Source organism: Urtica dioica, chromosome 10 (assembly GCF_054948205.1).
Source record: "Urtica dioica subsp. dioica isolate 48M chromosome 10, U.dioica_male_clone48M_v1_H2, whole genome shotgun sequence".
Classification (NCBI taxonomy): domain Eukaryota; kingdom Viridiplantae; phylum Streptophyta; class Magnoliopsida; order Rosales; family Urticaceae; genus Urtica; species Urtica dioica.
Genome location: NC_142765.1, coordinates 21,285,195 through 21,308,903, shown reverse-complemented (window position 1 = coordinate 21,308,903; position 23,709 = coordinate 21,285,195). Strand labels below are relative to the sequence as shown.

The 23,709-nt window shown below is 35.9% G+C and overlaps 2 protein-coding genes across 2 annotated transcripts; both read right to left on the bottom strand.

Annotated features, from left to right (window-relative positions):
• Nucleotides 1-2,829: 2,829 nt before the first annotated feature.
• Nucleotides 2,830-8,862, bottom strand: LOC149383967 (sucrose synthase 7-like). The gene is made up of 15 exons (XM_089628384.1): nucleotides 8,411-8,862; nucleotides 7,972-8,104; nucleotides 7,706-7,860; nucleotides 7,347-7,539; nucleotides 7,127-7,245; nucleotides 6,809-7,025; nucleotides 6,474-6,569; nucleotides 6,191-6,364; nucleotides 5,979-6,095; nucleotides 5,721-5,887; nucleotides 5,349-5,573; nucleotides 4,267-4,833; nucleotides 3,824-3,962; nucleotides 3,599-3,741; nucleotides 2,830-3,166 (listed from the first exon to the last, which is right to left on the bottom strand). The coding sequence occupies exons 1-15, from the start codon at nucleotides 8,509-8,511 to the stop codon at nucleotides 3,004-3,006; spliced, it is 2,709 nt and encodes a 902-aa protein (XP_089484510.1). The 5' UTR covers nucleotides 8,512-8,862; the 3' UTR covers nucleotides 2,830-3,003.
• Nucleotides 8,863-10,139: 1,277 nt separating this feature from the next.
• Nucleotides 10,140-17,697, bottom strand: AGO1 (Stabilizer of iron transporter SufD / Polynucleotidyl transferase). The gene is made up of 22 exons (XM_089629319.1): nucleotides 17,494-17,697; nucleotides 16,102-16,793; nucleotides 15,816-16,024; nucleotides 15,537-15,686; nucleotides 15,318-15,451; nucleotides 15,039-15,148; nucleotides 14,610-14,716; nucleotides 14,346-14,484; nucleotides 14,149-14,265; nucleotides 13,392-13,499; nucleotides 13,227-13,298; nucleotides 12,952-13,074; nucleotides 12,704-12,872; nucleotides 12,355-12,614; nucleotides 12,093-12,235; nucleotides 11,845-11,907; nucleotides 11,686-11,749; nucleotides 11,452-11,587; nucleotides 11,273-11,346; nucleotides 11,096-11,190; nucleotides 10,968-10,999; nucleotides 10,140-10,589 (listed from the first exon to the last, which is right to left on the bottom strand). The coding sequence occupies exons 2-22, from the start codon at nucleotides 16,783-16,785 to the stop codon at nucleotides 10,372-10,374; spliced, it is 3,207 nt and encodes a 1,068-aa protein (XP_089485445.1). The 5' UTR covers nucleotides 16,786-16,793; nucleotides 17,494-17,697; the 3' UTR covers nucleotides 10,140-10,371.
• Between the last annotated feature and the right edge of the window lie 6,012 nt (nucleotides 17,698-23,709).

Genomic DNA, 23,709 nt, shown 5'->3' with positions numbered 1-23,709 from the left:
TCATGAAGACTCTTGCTTGTAATTGCTTATTCATTAATAAAAAGTTAAAACGTTCATTCATTCCTCCTTGTCTGTTTGAAGCTTTATGATAAAACATTAGTCTTTAGTCCATAAACAAACTAAACAACTTACGAAGAGACAAATGTAGATTTGCATGAACAAACTCTTCGTAGTTTGCCTAAAACGATATATTCGCAATCTAAAGGTCAAAGGACTATTGACCTCAGTATGATTGTTAGAAGAATCTATGATGTCTGGTTATGAGGCATTGAGAGTTTGAGACTCTATAGTTCTTCTAGGTATCTTCCGAAGGTACTGAATTGACCGGTGCACTTCTAGAGACAAGATAAGAACAAACCATTTAACCTCTTATGTCTCGAAGTCACTACGTATGAATTGCATCGTGCTTACCTTAATCCTGAAATGAGACATGCCATTTCACACCTTACGTATTCTCATTTGAGAAAGTCGGAGTTCGGACTCACTATGTGATTCCGAACAAGGCCTATTGGTGAAGTACTAAGTTGTGAGAATGTCATGAGTAACTTTGTGAAGTTATCATAGATATGGAATTCATGTACAAGATTGTTGAAATGCAATGTATATCACCTCATGTTTTGTTCCTTGGAGTGTGAATAAATGAACTGGCCAGTGTCCAAATTGAGTCCTGACTCTTTTGGATGAAACAATGTGACTTGTTAGCTACTCGTCAATACATTGTTTCTAACTTATTCACAAGCGACAAAGGAGTTGAGGAAATAACAGCTAGAAGGGTAAACTGGTAATTTTGTAAATCCCGACTAGCTGATGATATTCATGAAGGGTAAACACTGATAATATTCTGTGGATCCACTCATTACAATTAGGTTGAATTCTTGAGTAGAAAATAAATTCATTTGAACCGAGAGATTTTCAGTGTCAACTCTTTAGTGGAGTCAGTTGACATTAAGCTAAAACTTGGAAAAGCTTTGTGAACTTTTGAGTCCAAGTATTTAGCTCAAGCTTTGTTCATTTGGATTCATGAGGTCACTGTCACGAATCACATCGAGTATGAATAGTTAAACTGGAAGCTAAGTCAAAACAAGAACGAAAATTGTCAAAAGGGTATTTTTGTCTTTTGAGACATAGGATGAAATGAATGTCAATAAATTTTTTGACATGGTCATTTGATGACAAGTAACACTCGGCCAAAATTAGATTTATTGGGCCTTGTGGATTAATTTCATTTCATAATAATTTTATTGAAAATTCTTAATGGGTTTTTCTCATGTTGTCATGAACAAATGAAGAAGCTTCTAGAAGCTCCTTCTAGAGAGCATGATAGGCGCCCAAATACCCAAGAAAAAGAGAGAATTATTTTGTGCATAAATGTATCAAGATATTTGTCAAAAGAAAAAGAGGAAACAAATTTCCTCTATGAGGAAACTAGAATTTCGGCCAAATGAAGCAAGGAGAGAGCAAAGACTAATTGAGGAAACAAATCCAAGACTTATTGAAGTCTATGTTGGACGTGCAAAGCAAGGGAAAAAGGGGAAATAAGATTTTCTCATGAAGGCTTGGAAAATAAGAGAAAACTACTTCTTTCCAAGGCCAACTCTTCTCCTATAAATGGGACCCTCATTCCTCTCATTCTATTCATCCCACACAAGTTAGAGATTGAGAGCCTCTCTCTAGACCTTGTGGCCGACTCATCTCTCTCTCTCTCTCTAGTCAATTTCGTTTTATTGTTTTGACACCTAGGTCCTCATTTGACCTAGTGTTTAGCTCTGCGACTTCAAGACTCGTTCTTAAGTCGTAGTGTTTAAAAGTGTCCACACACTAATTCTTGTTCTCTCGAGTGATTTAGTGATAGAAACTTTCGTGGTTGCTCGAGTTGCCGAGGAAGGAAGAGAGACGTGCTGCGAGGGGAGACGAACGTTGCAACCTTTTTCCAAAAGCTTCTCAACGTTCAAGCGTCTAAAAAGGTTAGTAAACTTCTTTGCTCATATTAGTTTTTATTTACATGTGTTTGCTCTTTGTCTAGGTTAGTAAAAATTGTTTTACTTGAAAAAGAAAATTTTTAAAATTTCGTCGCTTAACGAAGCGTTAAACTTTTTCTTAAACCCTAGATCAATTCCAACATCAGGTGCGACAGAGTGATATCAGGTGCGACTTTGTCGCACCGAATACCACTAAACATCAGCGAAATTTTTAGTCTTTTGGAGGACTATCTGGTGCGACATGACTATTAGGTGCGACATCTCGCACCTAATACCCTTCCGTATCCAATATGTTAATTTGTAGTAGTGTATATATAAGTATTTAGAAATTGTGTCCAACCACCAAAAGCAGTAGAAGCAAATACAGCTTTTAAATTTTGTACCGTATATTCTTCCAAGTTCACTATTACGATAAGCCAACCTCGTGAGCTTATACCTAGTTGTCTCTAAAACCAAGTGGCTAATCACTTATAAATCTCATTTTAGAACAGCATGATCTTTAAACAGTTCTTTTTCCATGAATAAATTAAAGCTTTTTAAATTCATTCAACTCCATAACAGCTTATAACATATTTGGAATTTAGATAACTTGTATTATGAAGAAAAAAATTTACTCTAAAATTGATATAGTTTTTTTTAGTTTCTTTACTAAAATATATAATAAAAAAATTACTTAAGTATGTATATATGTATTGAGATGTTGAATTTTATTTTCAAAAAAAAAAGTTTTTTTTTCAGAAAGGGACTTGTGCTCAAAATTAAAATTTTGGAAAATATTGTGATCTAAAAATTAATTTAGGGACCACATTGTCACTTGTAAAGTAACTCAAGGACTATAGAGATACACTGAACTTATTATTGATACTTTCTTTTATGAATTATTGATACCCATTTCATTTCTAAAATAAATTGTGTCGTTAACAAGTCACAACTTCGTTACACATCAACCAAGCTGAATTATAGATAGCTTACAACTTAGGGAACATGTATGGCCAGTATTGACCATAACAAGTACAAGTCTCCCTTAATTAATATAAGGAACCTCTTCGGATCGTCGCTCACTGGGCTTAAGAAACTTGCTAAGCAAGAAATAAATCGTGATTATGGTGCCGATGATGAAGTTTCGTAAGCGACACCAAGCGTTGCGTTCCTGGAGCCGATCCCGATTAGAATCTCTTTCGCTGAGCCTGATTCAAAATTTCGATCAAGAACATGGCTTAAATTTTTTTGAATAAAACAAAAAAATAGGGGTATGTATTTAAAAAAATAAAATCACATTTATTACAAAACCTACAAGACCAAATTGGGCTACACTAGGGGAAGAAAAAAATAGATTTTTTTAGGGTTATAAAATTTAGGGTTTATATATTTTCTTAGAGAATTACATCATAATATAGATTTTTACACCGTGAATAATGCACTAATTTCAAATTGATAGTTAATAATATATTCATGGAAAAAAAAAAATTAATAGATTGATAGATATTAAATTTGGTGAGTTTTCAAATTATTTTAAAATATGATCATGTTATATGCAAAGTAACGAAAAATATAATTATCAAAGAAAGGCCTAAACTAGATCCAAGCAATAAAATTACCCAATTAAGTTACTATGTTACCTGTTTTCAGGCATTGCCTCCACATGAGATTCAGATTTCGGCACCGATGGGATTGGCTCGGCTTTCACAACTGGTGGCTCAGCCGTTACAGGCTTCGACGTCACCGATTGTACTTCTTCATGAGGAATCGGAACACTTTTGACCTGTAAGAAAATATTTTTTGTAATTATTTATTAACTCCTCTGAAAAAATTTCAAAAAAGTGTGTGACAGAAATTTAGCTCACCAAATCCCTGAACTGAAGACTATAAAGCATATGAATGTATCTTTGCTTAGCCAACTTTTGTTCCTTGCTCATCTCCCTCCAAAACCCATATGTTGCTCCCATGTTCAACACTTTATTCGCATAGATTTTCCAAGTATAACTACCCAAAAAAAAATCAAGATAACATCAATAATCAAATTATGCCTATAAACTCTTTTGTTTATTTATTTATGAGGTGTTTTAGCTAAATATCCAATTGAAATTAATAGATTTAGAAAATCGCCAGTGAAATAGTCAAAATGTACATGTATTAAGTTCAAAAAATTGCTTATAAAAAGAGTGTAAAAAAAATGATTATGTAACTCTGATTTTACTTTGTTGAAAATTTAAAACTTTGACTATTTTACTAATCAATTAGTTTGAAATGAATATTTTGTATTTCTTTTCTTTCTTTATTTATTTACCATTCATTTATGCGTTGGAGACCCGCGTTGGAAACCCGGGTCCAATATTCGGGATCGAGCTTGCATTTCTCGAAGAAATCAGCGATTTTGTCTCCGGACTGAGCACCATTGTTGGGATCGATGTGGAAGCCCGAGAGCCCATCAACGATGATCTCAGCGGGCCCGCCTTGATTGGTGGCGAAAGTGGGAAGCCCACAGTTCATGGCCTCGATCACAGTGAGCCCAAAGGCCTCGTACAACGCGGGTTGGACGAAAGCGCCCTTGGAGTCCGCCACGTGGCGGTACAGCTCAGAGTTGCGGTTGCGGTCAGTCTGAGCCGCGATCCAGCGGATCTGGCCCTTGAGCTTGTGTTCCTCGATCAGCGAGTGCATTCTCTTGATCTCCGCGATTTCTTCTCTGTCCTTTGACTTGGATGGGTCAAAGAAACCTGCCACGACGACGAGGTTGACCGACTCTCTTAGCCTCTTGTTCTTCCCGAACCACTCGACTAGGCCCGTGATGTTCTTCACCGTGTCTAGCCGAGCCATCGAGAAGATTATCGGCTTCTTCTTGTCCGCCAAAAATCCCCTTTTAAAATAATTGCATTAGGATTTTGGTCAATTATTATTTATAAAAAAAATGAATATTTGGTATTAATAGTACACATACTCCACTCCAATGTACACAAACTTTGAAGAACTCATTAAATTAGACATAAATATTTGGACTTATTAAATGAATAGATTATCCAAATGAGTCAATGTTAAAAACAATATATTTAAATGGGTGTTTGAAAATTTCAAGAGAATGACAGGTGATATGACAACGCTTCATTAAAGGTATTAACATTTATTGACTGAGTACAAGATTTTGAACACAGAAATTTTTCTAATTAAAAAACATTAAATATTGGTCAAATTCGACCATTATGCAAAACATGAAATGGAATCAAACTATATATTCAAATGTTGTTGTTTAATGAGTGACAATTGAATTTCCAAACATGCGATTTAACTTTTCCATTTTTTTTTTTTGAGCTACAAGTACAACGATACTAGACTAGCCCACAACTTAGTAATTAATGAAGCGAAGAAGGGACTTACAAGTGTTCATGGGTGTCCTCTTTGTTGTAGAGCAACTCATCAATGGAAGCTTTGAACTTAATAAACCGCTTCTGCGTTTCGGTATAGGGAAAGTAGACAGATTGGTCGGCCCCGGGAGCGGCAATGTTGAATCTCGGCTCGAAGACATTGATGCCCGATATCACTCTACAAAGCCCCGGCATGGTAAATTCCATGTGGCTTTCGTACTGGCCAGCTCGGTCCTTACTATAAATAAATAATTAAAAAAATGCTTACATAATATACCATGAATAATCTCAACTCAAACAAAGATGTGTATTCATTTGTTTTAATTTCTATAACAAAAATTAAAGGTTTTTTTTAAGGAATTAGTGATTTTTTTTCTTATCGAACCTTCCCGCGATTTCTTGGTATGTGCTTGTTATGATGAAATCTGTTGAATTCATTGAGATCAAGTCAGCAGTGAACTGGCATGAAAAATGGTACTTTGAATCCAACTCTTTCCACTTCATATCCGAGTCCTCGTACTTGGTTTTCTCTAGAGCATGAGCAATAGTTCCCTAAGAACAAGAAAAAAATACAAACTTCATTTCAAGTACTTGGAAAATTTGATTTATTGTTGACAAATCATAGGAATAAATTTTAAGTTACCTGAGTTATTCCTAGTTTGCTAGCCATCAAAGATGCCACTAGATTTCCGTCCGTGTAGTTTCCAATTACGAGGTCGGGTTTGCATTCCATGACTTGAAGAACTTTTTCCGTCGCGTCCTAATAAATAATCAACAAAAAATATATATATTTACATTCTTACTCGTCTTGTGATTCCATAGAAAATAACTCTATTCGGTAAATTGAAAATTTGCCTTGGCAAATCTCTCGAGGTAAGGGTAGATATCGAATCGGGAAATCCATTGTTGGAGAACCCGGTTTCCAGCCATGAACGGGACTCTAAGGATGTGACTATGCTTGGTATTGAAGATAGGCTCAATCTCTTGGTTGCACTTTGTCCCTTTAGCATCTGGTATTAGTCTTGTCACCTAAATATTTTGTACACACAACAAAACCTTGGCTTAGAAAAAAATGGTTGTCCTTGAACTCAAGTTTAGGCCTTATTTAAATAAATAAACAAAAATTGTCGTAGCTCACCACGAGAATCCGAGGCTTGAAAGCGAGCCCTTGTTGCTTGATTCTTAGAAGCATTTCCTCTTCCAATGCTCTTACTTGATCAAGAATGTACACCACCTATTGTTTAATAAAAATTGTGGATTAAATTGATTGATTGATCGATTGTTCAATTTTCGTTCTTTTCTATGCTAGTAAATATAAATTTGGCCGGAATTTTGAATTTGCACCCAAACCCAATGAAGTTTGGGAGACATACCGAGGCGGCAATTTAAACCATAATTTAGTATTTATAAAAAGAAAGAAGCATTATTTCCAAAGAAAAGAAATTATGATTGATTGATAGGTTTGTCTTGGACCTGGCCTCCGGTGTCGGGCAAGCCGAGGACGTCTGATTGGCCAAAGTAGCCGTGCGGAGAGAAAATAACGATGTTGAAAATGGATGGCAATCGGCTAAAAATCAACTCCAATTTTCTTGGGTCCGGGGCTTGGAAAACCTCCGAGACCATCCCCATTGTCTCCTTCACTCTCTCCGCCGTGTCACCCCATCCTCTCTCAAATCCCCACTCTTTCAACCTTAAAGAAGTTAAACGAGAAGCAAAAAAAATCATGGCGGGAACAAATAGGAGTCGTAGAAAAACAAAATAAACAATAAAAATAAAAATAAGGAGTCAAACCTAAGCTCAAATTTGTGCAAAGGGGTGTCTTTTGGGAGACTAGACACAAAGCTCTCGGCCACAATAAGCGCGCCTTGAAGCCCTTCCACCGTGTCTAGAGTTTCGTCGATCATGAGATTCTGCGCGTATTTTTTCGAGCCAAATGAAAGAGAGAAGTTAGTTTTTTTTTTTTTGTTATTTACAACACACATACACAAAACAAAAAAAATAAATAAAATACCTCTCCTCTGTGTTGGAGAGCTAGCAAATAGTCGAGTAAATGCTTCGCCTTCTCCGAATCACCGGTCAGCCTCGAGGACATGAACTTCGAGATGAAGCTAACCCCGTTCCCAATCGAAGAAGGAAGAGTCATGCGAGGGCTTGTGAAGTCGATAGCCCCGAAATCAATCTCCAAAGCATGATCATCATTCGCCCTATGCCATAATAATTAAAATAATAATAAAAAAAAAAGTAATTTAAAATACTGCGTGTAACTTAAACGTGTATTAATTCTCTTGAACTTTTTTTTTTCTAATGGATTGCATATTTAAAAGTCCAAGCAATAAATTAAAAATTAAAAATAAATCTTAATTCATGTACCATTTCTCGTCGAAGATAGTTTCCTTGTACTTCAAGAAATCAAAAGTAGATATTTCTTCGACAGAGAGATCGTCGGCGTTGACCTTAACGTGCTCCCAATAGCCCGGATTTGGTCTAATTGCTAAGGCAACATAGGGTGGTACCACAGCTGCTTCCTATAAAAAAAAATAATTTAAAAATAATAAATAAATACAAAAGATTGTCCACATTGGAGAAAAAATATAAAAGTACAAGAAGAAGACAAAATTATGAGATCGAGAAAATACCTGTGTAGAAGTTAGAATGTAGCCAAGCAAGCCTTGAAGAACATTGCTTCTTTCAATCTTGTCTTCTATAGATGTTTCCACTTCTTCCATTATACTTTGACCTTTCATCAACCTTTTACCCTTTGACACAAACCTTCATTCCATCACCAAAAAAAAAAAAATTAGATATAAATAATTGTATTCTTTAAGAATGACAAATTTTTTCTTAAATCAATTTAAAAAAAAAAATTATATCAAATAGCCGAATAGCTACTCTTAATTAAAATTATAAGTTAAGCAAATCACAATAAACTACAAGTATACTACTTCCAAGTTATCAAATGCAAATCATTTTTCAACAGTTTTTTTTTTTTTTTTGTTATGCAAATTCACGAAGTCGCAAAAATGTGATATACATATGTAAATTATATATATAAGTAATTAATTTAATGATAAAAACCTTGCAAAACATCTCTTCATATGGTAACGACTTTGCTTCAGAGCATCAGGCATGGAATCTGCAAGTGAGTCTGACCTCTTGAGAACTGGATTAGAAGCCATTTTAGTATAACTAAAGAGTTTTTTTCTTTCTTAGTTGAATTAAAAATTTATAGATTACAACAACAAACTAGTGCTGTTGGCTTTGTTTTCTTTTCGATGAGTTAAAAATTGACGTTGTATTTATACAAGAGAAAACCTTAATGGAAGGACAACAAGAAAATTGTGTAACACAAAAAAAAAAATTAAAAATTATAAAATAAACACACACACGCACTCACACGTAATATAACAGAAAAGAGAAAGGAAAAAAAAAACATACGCCCGGGGTAAAAAGAACATTCTTTAATGCGATTTGTGGGGAAAGAAAGATTGAAAGGAAAATAAGGAATGATGTGATTGGTGGCAAAACAAAAAACAAAGAAAAATATTAGGTCTTGGCTTTGCCTTTTTGAGCAGATTTGTGATTTGGATGTGGAGGGAAAGAATTTTTTCGCGTTAATATTAAAAGTTATTTTGAGAGAAAGTTATTGTTGCTTGCTTTATGCATCTATGGTGATAAAGCGTCTGATTTTATTCTTTGCTTTTTTTCTTAGGCTATGTCCAACTATGAATTGCATTATGGCATATCTACAAATTTGCATTAGAATAAAGAATTAAAAATAAAAAATAAAAAAATAATTAAAAATAAAAAAATAATTAAAAATAAAAAAAAACAGTGGTGTGTCAGATTAAACATATGATGCATATTTTTTTTTCATATCTGCAATTTTTTACTATTTATACGTATACTCGTAACTCCTAATGCATGTATGTTTTGAACATGTGATTCATTTTATTCTATCAAGGCAATTCTCTGTTTGTATAGAGTATATAACTCGGCTAAGGATTTTCATATTCAAATCTTTGTAATGTAAAATAACACTACTTATTCATACTCATCACACACACAAAATTCACTTCGTGTAAATACCTACCAAAAAAAAAATTAGAAGTTGCGGTTTGTGTCTCTAGACTTTGAAGAGTATAAGAGGGTTTAGTTTTAAGTATTGTGAAACTGATCAAATTAATGGTGAATTGATGGTGGATGACTATATAACAATCTCAAGATGTTGTTGCTAGCTTGTTCTACTAAAAATCTCACGTTTTTATTCATTGAATGGAAGCGAGATCACCCAAACCTTCGCATTGTAAATGCATGGAATTTAGTTGATGAATGGGCAAATATGATCTCCCCTAAATTTTACAAAAATGCAGTGTTTATTCCTTTGATTTTTAAAAAATACCAGGATTCATCTTTAAGCATCACTATAAATATTACCGTTTTACCCTTAATGAATTATCTCTTTTTAATAATCTCATATAATATGTTACATATAATATTTCTAGAACTAAAAATCAATGGAATAAACGCAACATATCATATTTGACGTTCCATGATGATACTAAATTTTCTACAATACGCCCATAACCACTGGGTACGAGTCTATGACCTTTTGACTAAAACAATTTTCTACGATACTTAAAAACATTTTTTTAACTAAAAAATATGGAGTTTTCACATATATTGTCTAATAAAAGACAAAAAAAAAAATTAATAAACAGAAGACATTAATAAACGAAAAGATGCGTGTTAATGCTTTGTAGTAAATGTATTTATAGACGTGCAATAAAAGCGAAACCAACGGCGCTCAAACTTGAAACCAAAATCACATAGCAAAATGCAAGTTCACAAGGTTACGCAATCGTCGATGAAATCCAGTGGCAGAAAAAGAACACACACGGCTAGTAGTAGCAGAAGATAGGAGTTGGGTAGTAGAGAGTTCTCAACAAGACACACCTTCATAATAACAGTACTACAGTAGAGTATATATATATATATAGGCACACATAATAATAAAGAGAGATGGGTTTGTTTGTTTCCTAACAGTAGAACATGACCCTCTTGACATTGTCTTTGAGGGAAGGCAAGGGGCGGACGGCAGCATTGGCGCCGGGGGCACGAGTGCTGCGAGCTCCCGGGCCGATGCCTCCGCGGCCCCCAGCAGCGCCACTTGTCATCGACCCGCTGTCCGACGTCTCCGGCTCCATGTAGAAACGCGCCCGGAACGCCGCCAGATGCGCATAGTACGCCGGAGGCACTGCCAATTTTCCCCATCAGTAAAACGAAAGAAAAAAAATTTAATATATATACAACAATTTAGAGATATAAGCCACATAAACATTTGCATATCTTCTAAAAAAAAAAAAAAAAAAAAAAAAAAAGCATTTCCGTTTTAGCCAACTTTTCGTAAATAGCCAAAAGCTTTTGTAAATGTTCCGTAAATAACCATATTTACTAGAAATTTAACTCTTATTTTGATAGCGTAAATAGATTTACGTGGCCATTTACAAAAAAATTAACGAAACGTTGGCTATTTCAAACTGTCTTAACGTTTTAAAAGGGTCAATGACAGTTCATTCAACCAATGTCCACCGAAAATTGTTCTCTACGTGTAAGAGAGGTTTAGAGAGAGTACCGATGGAAACAGAGCGAGTGCACCGTGCATATCTGAAAAAACCAAAAAAATAAAATTATGTTATAGTTACAACAGATATGAACTAGTAAATGGGAAATTGAAGGAGTTATTATGGTGGTGGTACATACGTGTAGCATAGGTTATTGGTAAGGGACTGTAAGCCATCGGCGGTGAACTTATTTTCGTCCCAAAGCACGTGGTAATGAGCTGGCCTGCTTGTTCCCTGTAACACATTTTCGACAAAATCTGATAAGCTTAATAGGCTACAGTTCATGATAACTAATCAGAGATACGAAAAATCTTGCCTGGATTCCGGCGTGGCTGCACAGATAGAAATCAAACTCGGTTGGGTGACAGATTTTGGAGTCCACAACGGTACCTGTACGTTGGGAAGAATTTTAATTAAATGGTGTGAATCACATTTTACATGAAAGATAAGGCTCTGTGGAGAATATAATTCCTTGTAGAAGAGTGGAATAAATACCTGGCAATATATTCCCACTCTTGTCAACCGCGTGGCGGTCGTGATGGTTATTGGCAAACAATCGGGTGTGGTGACGCTTCTGTACCACCACAAAAGTCACAGGTGGCTGGTAATTCGGCTCCAACGAGGCACACGCCTGAAAACATACATACACCAAATCCACAAGATCAGCCCAACTAAAACAAGTACCCCGAATTGTTCAAATTTTTCACAAGTGCTTATTCATCAATTTACCCGGCGGATGGCATCGAGCTCATACAGCAGAACTTGGTAGAATTGCCCCTCACTAACCCCATCCCTGGACGTTAAATTTAAGACAGTCTTGAGTTAGAATTTGCAATAACAGAAGTGTGGGTCTGAAAATAAGTAGGAGATTAGCATCACGATGATTACCTGTAAAATATAATGCGCTGTGGTTTCTGTCCAGTCGCTCTGCGGAACGATATCAGAAGTTCCCTGCAGTAGAGAAAAATGGGTTCGATTCAGACAAGTTATATAAACCAATGCTATACATATAACCAACATAATTACACACAAAAAAGGGGTTATAAACTTTACTTCGTTCAATTCTTTACTAATTAAATTAATTCAATAAGATATATGTGTATATATATATAGAGAGAGAGAGAGGAGAGAGATACTTGATCATGCCACCAGTGACAGTCCCCTTGACTGGATCCTGCCAAGTCTTGAAGAGATCCTGGATCAGCTCCTGTCTATGAGCTTGAGCGCAAACCAAACCAGCATATTTCGTAACTTCGGGCCAATCTTGAGATGCCACAACCTGCAAGTCAGGGAGATATGTTAAACGTTCTTTATCCAAATACAAAGGACGAACATGAAAATGTCTAAATAAAAACTACAATTAAAAGGAATTCAGGTAATTGGTTGTGTATAACATACAGCTGCAATAGAGGGGCTTGAATCCTCCCCAGGATGAGGGTGAGTAACATCAGCACCGAAAATGATAGTGGGTCGGTCGCTGACCAAAGGAATACGCCTTGATATGGCATCAACGAGTACAGTGTTTCTTCCCCCGACCTTGACGTTGATCTTCAACGCCACATTCGCCAAATACTGCTTGTTCATTCTGAAAACATGCTTCGTCAAACAGCACTGAGACACAAGGCCAAGCTCGGTCTCGCAAATTCGCTTCAAATCCCCTGGAGAAAGCAAATATAACAATTCAGCATGAACTGAGCAGACAAACATGAAAAAAGAAAATGCGGGAAACTGATCTTGGTTTCCGTACCGTAAAGAGAACCATTGTTATCCGGTAGAATGACAATAAGCAGATCAAGATCCTTTACACCCTGTGGCTTAAGCTTGGCTATGGCCTCGTGATAGCGACTTTTGAGAATCCTCTCTACCTGATCTGGACGACCGCCAGTAGGTGGGAGGACTGGTTCAGGGGCAAATGCCTATAATAAATTAAAAATACATTAGAGAGGTATTGGGAAGCATATGAAAACTACATCTCAAAGCACACGAGCCTTGTACCATGCCAGAGATGTAGCACATTTGAGCCAATTCATAGCAAAAACTGCGAGCAACACCATCTTGAACATTACGAGAGAAGTTAATACACATCCAGTGATTGACTGTCCCCCCATTGACCATTTTCTGCAACAAAAAAAAAAAAATATATATATATATATATATATATATATATATTAAATCAGCAAGAAATGAACTGTAACACTCAGACTTAAGAAGATTGCAAAGTAAATAACACAGGATAGAAACATGTAATTTCAATCAATACGAGTAAATACCTTATTCATCATATTCCATTGGCCAACTTGAGGTAAACAATCCTTCTCTCTACCCGTGTCATGATATTTAAGCTGTGCACAACCCATCAAAATCAGTCATAAACTTCTAAGAATACGCATATTTCAAGCAAAATCTATCACAAAAAATGAGTATGCAAAACTCACCCATGGGGCAGGAAGGATACGGGCTTCAACCTGAGCAAGTTTTTCACTGATTTTGATACCAAATTCCTTTGCATAAGGATCATTGTGATACGCATTATGTTGAACGGTCTGCATATGTTATTACCAGTCAGCTTGTAAAAAAAATCCATTTATATAACAAATGCGTGATAAATTATGCAAGAAGTTGGTTAAAAAAACGTTTTCGATGCAAGCACCACCATCAGTGCAATTGACAAAATATCTATGAATAGAACCTATAGTTTAATGGTACATGCAAACAGATGGGTTAATGGAAACATCTGGGGGTCTTTGAATTGATAAAAAATTTGAAGCCCAATCCAAGACTGGGAGAATGCAGATTTATAAAGGCAAACTAAAATTATTTCTTAATTATGTACAGGCAAAAAACTTTCAGTTTACAAATATACAACAATTTTGAAGTCTGTGCTTCCTAATGAAACAATATTCACAACTAAATGCATGGTCAAACAGATAAACTATTCGTCCCAAAGCCTTTCTTATCTTCTCCGTATACATAGAAGTTTTACTGATAAAGATGAAGGGTCCAAGAAAATAGACTTTACTACGAGAATGGACAAATTAGAGGATAAACAAGATCAGTAGGAGAGGAGAAAAAAAAAAGAAAAGAAAAAACACAAACACATGCAAGCTTAACCAAAAGTATATAACCCTGCATCATCATATCAACGAAAAAGATACATATGTATGTACATAATATGCCTTTGTGACAGCAAACCTGCATAATATCGCGCTCCCTCTCTTGAGGTCGCTGACATGTGACCTTCAGCAAAGCAGTAATTTGCCTCTCATTAAGCCTCTTGGAGTATCGCTGACCCTCAACAATTTTACAAACCTGAATCACAGAATTTTCTATAATGTCAACTATTTGCACCATATTTTAGTTTAAAAATTCAAGTTCTAAAAGTAGTTTACCTCCATGGGCAGATAGTTGGGTCTTTGTTGGTTACCCACTTGCAGACACGGCCATTGAGTATGCTGAATAGCAAACCCATAAGTTTCATAGAAGTACTCCACAACAGATTTCATGGTACCTCTCTCGTCAACTGGAAAACTGAGAGAACAAAAGGATTATGTCAACAACTTTAATCTACGTGGACATTAAAAAAAACGATCATCAAACAATATTATAATAATGGAACTTATAGATACATATAGAATAGTTGATTGAACACTTACGTCAGTTCTCCGGTTGCTTGTGATGTCAAACCAGAAATACGGTACTTCCTACGCATGTTACCACGATGTGTAACTTCAACCTTGACACCACGCAGTGCCTTTTTTATCTGAAATATACAGATGTAACAGGTTTCAACCAAAGATATCAATAAAACAGTGTGGTTACAAGATATACTGTCTTTAAAATTGAAAATCAATGTTCGGAGGGTGTTACTGTACTGAACAGATAATCTACACACAATATAAATTGTATCCACTGATATAGGCTTCTTAAAAGTTACACTTCATGATCTACGATATTTTTGTTGCAGATAAAACATACAAAGCTGATCCTGAGTTTGAATGACTAGTGCAAAAAAAAAAATCAAAAGACAGAAACAACATCTCAAACCCGAAAAATCGAGGTTAGAGCTGAAAGAAGAATCTAACCTTGACACGGTCGGAATCCGACAGCGGTCTGGCCGAAACATCTCGACAGAGAAGCTGCGTCACAAACTCAATAACCGGGAGTGGTTCAATGAATGCCGTAGACGACATATCTGCGTCAACATACAGACAGCAGAACACATTATCAATACATAACAGGATTTCATACAAAACAATGCATATGCACACACAATCGAACGAACTAGCAAAATGATTTAATCATTATTCTTAAAACGTCACAAGAAGACCCATTCTCTTTTACACGAAAATAAGCAGGAGTACCAATATTGAGAGACAGCCCCATCTGAGTTGGGCGAATACTCTGATAGAATCCACGCCAACTTTCCAAGCCCTCGCCAAGCGGCTGCCTTCTTCCCAGATCGGGTGAATAGAACGATCGGCCTACGGGGCAGTACCTACAATCACGCAGAAGCATAGGTCTCAAAACACAAACCAAGTATTTTAAATATAAATATATATAATAAATATGTTGTGACATACCTAGTAGTTGGCAATTCACGTAGAACAATGTCGAGAACCTGAAGTGCTTCCTGTGGAGCATCAGCTTGTCTTCCCTGCAAGAAGAGTCCTAAGTGGTGCAGATCAGCACGAGCAGCCATTTTGATGACCACCTTAAATTCCCGCTCTCTCCTGCATAAGACGAATGTTCTCATTAATATATGTATATATAAAGCGACCAAACACAATCCTGTGAGAAACGAAATCTGCTTCGAATAGCAAGAACACCGGTAAATCAAAGAAAAGGATAATATTATGTACCTTGGTTGCCCAGTACCATCGTCTTCATCGATTAGGGTAATCTTGAAGTCCTTGGTAACGAAAGGAAGAGGTCCGGCGGTATATAAACTCTTTCGCCCATCATAGGCCGGGAGCCTCCTCCCGAGATGAGATTCACGGTACTGCTTAACCAGCTGCTCCATCACCGCTCGGTTGACCCCGCGGGACGTGACCTCCGGCGTTATCGTAACCTGATAAATCACAAAATTCAACGTCACCAAAAAAAAAAACTAAAAATGAACAACAAAAAAGGGGGGAAAACACCCACATCGTACTGGTGCAGATCCTTGTCGGGCAGTTCGGCGAAGAAGTGATTGGCCTTGACAATGCATCTCGTGCCGATCGAGCCTTTCCCGGGTCGGATGGGGAACCTCATCGACTTGCTGGACGGGGGCGCGATCTGGAGGGCCTGGCTGGGAGCTTCGGCCTCGAGGCTCATGGCTTCTATCTCCTTCCCCAGCTGCTCGGCCGACCCAGAGGACGAACCGGCCTCCGACAGAGACTGGGGAGGGACCGCGGCGGCTTGGTACGGGGCCGGGGTTGCTTGGTGCAGCTCGGGAACTTGTGGCCGGGGCGGCGGTCCACCGGAAGGACCCCCGCGCCCGCGCCCACCGCCATATCCTCCTCCGCGCCCTCCTTGCTGCGCCGCCGCCGGCCCAGACCTCCCTCTCCCTTGGTGGTACTCCTGGGGAGGCCCGCCGTAGGGCTGCTGCTGAGGTGGAAGCACTCCGCCGTACTGCTGCTGAGGTGGCGGCCCACGGCCGCGGCCGAAGCCACGTCCTCCTTGTGGGCCCCACCCGCGTCCGCCTCCGCCGCCGCCTTGCTGGTGTGGTTGCGGGGGACCTCTTTCAGCTTGGGGGCGTTGGGGCTGGGGCCCACGTCCGCCGCCGGATTCTTGAGGGACTGAGCTCTCTCCGCCGCCGGGTTGATCGGATCTCTTCTTCTTCACCATTGCGATCACTGAAATAAGATGAATAAATATATATATACATGACCAAACAAGAATATTGAAGTACAAATTTTGAAAAAAAAAAAAGAAGATGAACAAATCGCCTGGGTTATTATGGTAGAGTCCGTACAGTTACAGTTTTTTAGCATACTAAACGAGAAAACCCTAGAAAAACACAAGCGAAAATGGAAGTAAATATTTAAAAAAAAAAAAATATATATATATATATATAGTAAGTAATTCCAGACGAATCTCTTTGGAAACTCAGTCCCTGCAGAGGGAACAGTGGGTCAGCATCTCGAGAAAGGTAACGGAAACGCTTAAAGCGAAGAGAGACCAAACCAACTTTCTCGGAAACCAAACGGCACCGAAAATGGCTTCAAAGCAAGCAGAGTAATGCAGGAGATCTGGCGATCTAACACCAAGATATCACAAACCTCAAACACCCTCAAAGAGACACAAAATGCTAAACCAAAACCCTAACGGAAAATTTATTTTGAAAACGAAATGATATACAAACCAGATCAGATACAAACCGATGAACAAGCAGATCCAACACACTAAATGTCACCACTAGAATGGAACAATAAAACACTGAAACAACGACTGCGCTAAAAAAAAATTACATACAACAGAGGGGAAAAAAAACAGAAAAAAAAAAAAAAAAATTGCGATTGAACTCAAACCCTAAGAACCAGAAAAACCGCTTACCTCAGATAATACCGCTCTCGGAAAACCGCCTTAAAATACAAAAGACGAACGAAAAGGCAAAATTGTACGAACAATCACCGCAGAGAGAACCACTAACTCTCTCTTCTTTTTTTGGTGAGAGAGAGACGAAATGGGTAACAAAACAACAAATAAACGCAGAAGAGAGAAGAAAGAGAAAAGCCAAACCAATAAGAAGAGAGAAAGAGAAATATATATTACGTATATTTATATATATAATTTTACAAATGTGCACTTCTGCAGAATTAAAATTGTAAAATGAATAAATAAAATAAATTAAAATTAATTATTATTTCAATCTTTGGGAAGTAAACCCCCTCAGCAATGTCATCCACAGTTCCACACTCTAGTCTTACATATAGAGAGAGGAAAAGGTAGGTCTTCGAAAATGACAACTCTGTCCCTCAGTCTCTCTCTAGCCATTATTTATTATTAAATCTTACTTTTTTGTTTTTTTTTTATCTTTTTCTTTGCCGAGACTCATCACTCTCTCACTCTAGAGTGTATATCTCTCTCTCTTTTTTTACTGGGACCCACAGGTCACTATCCCAATCAGGGTTCCATGTAGGACGATGACGTGTCACGATTTTGCAAAAAATGTTATTTGATTTTTTGATGAGTGGGTTTTTAGGGGGATGTATAAATTATAATGCAAGTATAGTAGATAGATATATTAAATGGAGATAGTACGCATGTAATTGTGATAAGCACTATAGAAATTCTATCTAATCATAGCCTATCAGACATTTTCCATATTGCTTCATAGTGCTCTTTCTTTCTTTATCATAATATAAGAATAAATATGGTTCCCAAGTAGTGAATTTATATATATAACACTACATAAAATATTTATATGTAGTACATACTTATGTGGTGCCTTTTTTTTTTTAATCGTAAGGTGCCTTCTTTTTACCATCAGAATATATATATATATATATGTATATATATATATATGTATATATATATGTATATATATATCATACGATTCACAGCTGGTGAATTTTATTTATGACACTATATTATATTATATATATAGTACATTTCAGAATTATAAATCCTTATTGTCCTTTTTTTACAAATTATTATAGGTGTTATTTTCATGACTCTGTTTGGATATGTCATGTCATGTGTTAACATTATCATACTTTATGTTTATTTTCAAAACTATCATTTTTGTTACGTTAGTATTGATAGCTGAAACCGCATGTAGATTTATGGTTCATAATTGTCACGTTTGGCATAGCTTTATTTTTAAAAAAAGTGTTTTTATATTCAATTTTTGAAAAAAAAAAGTGTTTTTAGATTTAGTTTTTGAAAAAAAATGTTTTTTTCAAAAACTGACAAGGTGTTTGGTAAACTGTTTATAAAACAGTTGTTGTTGGTAACAAAAAATGATTTAGCGTTTGGTAAAATAAATATATTATAGTAAAAAGACTAAAATAGACATGTTCTTAATAATTATTAATATGCTTATTTTTATACATATATATGAATAATATTTTTTACGATGATATTACAGTAATTTATATACCAAACTTAAAATCACTTTTTCTAAAAGCTAAGAATCCTAGCTTTTCCATCTTATGTACAAAATCTAAAATCGCTTGTGAAGTTTTTTGTAAAAACAGTTTTGCCAAACACCAAATAAACAGTTTAGTTTTTTGTAAAAACAAAAACATGACTTTTTAATCTGAACCAAACGCAGCAAATATGTACGTCAAGTGATATGTGTGAAAACAGTGAGAATCTTTAATTTTTTCATGAATGTTGACATAACATTTGGAAATGTAATTTTTTTTTATAGCATGTCTACGTGAGATTAAAACTATAATTGTTTATGATAGCTCTTATTAAATAAACTACTAGAAAATAATGAAGGTGTGCATTTTTTGCATTGAAAAAACATAAAAAGTTGTTTTATTTTTAATATGGAATCTAATTTCAAAAACAATCATATTTTGGCCTCACATCTATTACTATCGTAAGGTCGGGAAAAAAAATTATTGTATACTTTTTTATCACTAAATATGCTCCTTACAAGCTTGGTGAGCACAAGTGATTTGTGCCAAAATTATTCAGGGGGCGTGACGACTCAATGGATGTATTGGGTCATTAGGGCGAGAACGAGATAAATTTTAACATATGAACAGGAGGATTGAGAAACAAAACACGACTTTGGCGTTGATTAGTGATTGTCTCTTGGGCCCCACCTTGAGGTTTTTAGGAGAAAAGAAAACCACTTGAATGTTCTCTTGGAGAAGGATGAACGTTTTGTCGCCAAAGAAGTAGAGGGATGTGGATGAATTGCGGGCATCGTAAACTTAAGGTTTTTCCAATAAAAAAAATCATCGAGCCATAGAAGGAAGAATCACATTGATAGCATATTCGATGATGATGGGGTGAGAGAGGATGAGGTGGCTCGCGTCATCTCTGACCGCTTTGAAATGATTTTTGCTTCAGGTCACCTTTTTTTATGAGACGATCACACTTGTCACTGAAAGCATCTCGACTTAGATAATTTCCTAGTTCGTTAACGAGTTCCTTCTAAGCGTGTTTATAGGTGAGTAGGGGTGAAATCGGTTCGGTTCGGTTCGGTTTTGGACCAATTTGAAAACCGAAACCGAATTTTCGGTTTTGAAAATTTTGGACCAATGACCGAACCGAATTTGTCAAAAACCGAAAATCGGTTAACCGAAAATTCGGTTAACCGATTTTATAACCGTTTTAAAACTGGTTAACCAGTTTCGAAACCGGTTAACCGAAAAAATCGGTTAACCGATTTCAAAACTGGTTAACCAGTTTTAAAGATGTTATAATTATCCAAATCGGTTATCCGGTTCAAATCGGTTAACCGATTAAAATCGGTTATCCGGTTTAAAACTGGTTATCCGGTTTCAAAACTGGATAAAAAAAAATCGGTTAAATAACCGATAACCGAATTTTTGGATTTTCAAAACCGATAACCGAACCGATTCTTAAATTCGGTTTCGGTTAACCGAACCGAATTTTCGGTTTGATGACGTGGCACCGAATTTCGGTTCCGGATCGGTTCGATTATCGGTTTAACCAATTTTCGGTCAATTTTTGTACACCCCTATAGGTGAGAATGTCCGACGGGTGGTCTTCTCATTTACATTATATAATAGTTATGATTCTGATTTATTATGAGGATAAGAATTTAAAAAAAAATGGTTAAGTGCAAAACCGCTCATTCCCGGTAATGCAAGGCTTCTGTCCAAAGAAATATTTCATCGAAATAATGAGTCGCCATTGATATCGACACATCTGAGATCGCCAAATGTTCGGGAGTTCCTCTATTCAATCATTTTCCTTTTTCTTGTTGCCGGATATCTCGTTCGTACACATCTTCTTTTTGTTTCTCCAGCCTATTCATTTTTCCTAGATCTTATAACTTTTTGAAATATTATATATAGAGGGTTTAGGTATTGAAAAACTTGACCAACATCTAGATCTTCCTTAGTCAAATATATATCTTTCTCTAGTCAAATATATATATATATATATATATATATATATTTCTCTCCTCGGGATTTTCTACTCCCTTACTTCACATAAACGTGTTCATTGTTCCAACGAATCTCTATTTGTTGCAATTGGGAAAATAAGAGATAGCTAACACTTGTGTCTCAATTCATATCCAGAGACGGCTCGGAAGACTTGATATCATTATTCAAGATTCAAAAGTTTGATATTCATAATCCATCGAAGTCAAAATTAGTAATTTGAAAATAAACAACCAATGTAAGTTAGTATTAAATATATATCCATTAATTTCAACACTTTTAATCATGCAGTCTCCAACATTAAAGGTTTTTTTCATCTCAATCACCTCTAGCTAATGAAAGACAAATCGAGGCGACGTTTGTAAATAAGGTCCCTAAGCTATTTTTTGAATTTTGTGCATTGGGATTGACTTACCAGATTTTATGTAGCTTACTCCAACAACATGGATACATATTTCGTAACGCCATCGTGTGACGATTAACAGTGAATCCTAAACCTAGTCCTCGAGTGATGTGGACGATTATAATTAGTGGCCAAAATTGAGACAGATCAATGTTCATCCTGAAGTAGATTTTGACTCGTTCTACCCTCACTTGTTGCATATGTGTAGAGGATAAGAGATGTTCAATATACATTTGTCAACCTAAAATGTTCTTTCACACTGTTTAGGGATATGATTAATCCATAAAGGTTTGCAACTAGACCTCGAGAATAAGTGAGAATTTTATATATGATCAATAGCCAATATACACGAAAATTATCTCAAATGATTTTATTATATAGAAATGATAGCATGCGCTATAAGAACATGTGATGTAGATTTATGAGGTATATGCTTCTTTTTAATACACTTTGAATAAACCTCTAAGTTTTATGTATTGTGGAAGATAGTCAATTGTTAATAAGTGTTCTCAAGTTGATACTCGACAATGCCATGAGAAGATTTTGGATTACATACCTTTCGGCTCGCTTACATATCATCCATGTTCATAGCTTTTGGATCTCCTTACATCATCCTTCCAACGATCTTCAGATCTTGGTTGCTCTTTGCTCCTTAGATATTTGGATCTCCAAGCATTTAGATTCCGCGGCAACTCCTTGCTCTTTGGATCTTCAAATCTCCAAGCCTCAAATTCCACGGTTGCTTGTCGATTGATCGATACCACAATCTTCCAAGATGTAATCTCCGGAAGGATAGAGACCAAAGTGTGGGCCGACTCTTTTCTCACTAATTACTCCAACAAGGTGTCGGAATAATTTTGTCTTTCTTTGGGAAGTGTTATGAACGAATTTTCTAACTACGAGAAAGAGGAAAAACGTCCAAGACTAAGGGAGAAGGGCTGCCGAAAATTCCAAGTGAGGAACAAGGCTGTTGGGCGAAAATTCTAGAGTGTTTTGCACTATGTTGGGCTATTTTTCCAATTCCACAAGCCCCCTATTTATAGTTGTCTAGTTTACTCAAAATAGAATATGCATTTTGTTGATTTCCTTTGTTCTTATTTTAATTAATGTGAGATATTTATTCTATGTACAAAACAAATCAAATATCTTCCGGATACTTTAATAAATAGAATACCCAGTTCATATCTAATATTTATTTATTTCTCACTTTATAATATATTAACCAGGTAATTGATTAATATGGAATATCACTATAATATTCTCAATGATTAACATCATTAATATTATATTTATTTATCACAATAAGAGATACTATTATATAAATAAGATAGTAGAGAATATGATATGATACTCTCAATAAATAACATAATTAATATATTATTTGTTTCTCACAACAGGATATACTATTCCATAAAAAGAAAAGCAGAGTATATCTCTATGATACTCTCATGAATAATTACTACATTAAATACTCATCAAATCAGATCATATTTAATATATAATATTTATTTTCTATTTGAGAAAAGCCTCATTTCTCTTGGGCTTTGATCAAACAAATTCAAGGCTCATGTATTTATATGTACATGTCTACCACAAAGCTTATTGAGCCTTGTGGGCTTATTTAAATTGCTATTTTACAAGCCGATTTAAATCTAAGTGATATTCTGAAGTTACTTAAACAATTAATAACATATTTGTAAAATACTTTATTACGAATGCGAAAGAAATTGCAACCAAAGTTACAGTAGTTAGAGTGTAATCAATTATCTTATTATTACGAACATCTCTATTCATCTTATCAGAGCTACCTTGAGAACTATGAACCTAGTAACTAAAGCGCCTACAAATCCGAACAAAATAGATGAAATCTTTGTTTTCTCATGTTCTTCGATACGTCAATCTCGATGTCAATCCCAATGCATAAGTATTTAGGCATCTTCAAGTAGCCATTAACGAATGAGTCAAAAAATTCGGTAATACAACCTAAAAGTCCGTGACCACTTCATGATTTAGATTAAGTCTCAATGTGACAATCATATCGATCCTGATTAGTGTGTCGTAACGGTGTTTAAACGACACATCAACAACTAAAGTCTATCCAGTTAGTACACATACCAAATGTGTAGAATGCTTTCCCTAATACTACTACAAAAAAGACATGGATCAATCACCGATCATGTTTTAGTTCATTGTCCGAACTTAGATGCCCAACTTATAATTCAGTTTAATATGGAGGTTATGGATGATATTTGCTATTGATTCTAACTACAA

What these genes read in the sequence shown, in the direction of transcription:
- LOC149383967 (XM_089628384.1), bottom strand. Translation starts at nt 8,511, where the DNA reads ATGGCTTCTAATCCAGTTCTCAAGAGGTCAGACTCACTTGCAGATTCC. An exon ending in ATGAAGAGATGTTTTGCAAG is followed by an intron (nt 8,105 to 8,410) that starts GTTTTTATCATT and finishes GATGGAATGAAG; the next exon opens with GTTTGTGTCAAAGGGTAAAA. An exon ending in ACTATCTTCGACGAGAAATG is followed by an intron (nt 7,540 to 7,705) that starts GTACATGAATTA and finishes ATTATGGCATAG; the next exon opens with GGCGAATGATGATCATGCTT.
- AGO1 (XM_089629319.1), bottom strand. Translation starts at nt 16,785, where the DNA reads ATGGTGAAGAAGAAGAGATCCGATCAACCCGGCGGCGGAGAGAGCTCA. An exon ending in CCAACTATCTGCCCATGGAG is followed by an intron (nt 14,266 to 14,345) that starts GTAAACTACTTT and finishes TCTGTGATTCAG; the next exon opens with GTTTGTAAAATTGTTGAGGG. An exon ending in CAAGCCCCTCTATTGCAGCT is followed by an intron (nt 12,236 to 12,354) that starts GTATGTTATACA and finishes CCTGACTTGCAG; the next exon opens with GTTGTGGCATCTCAAGATTG.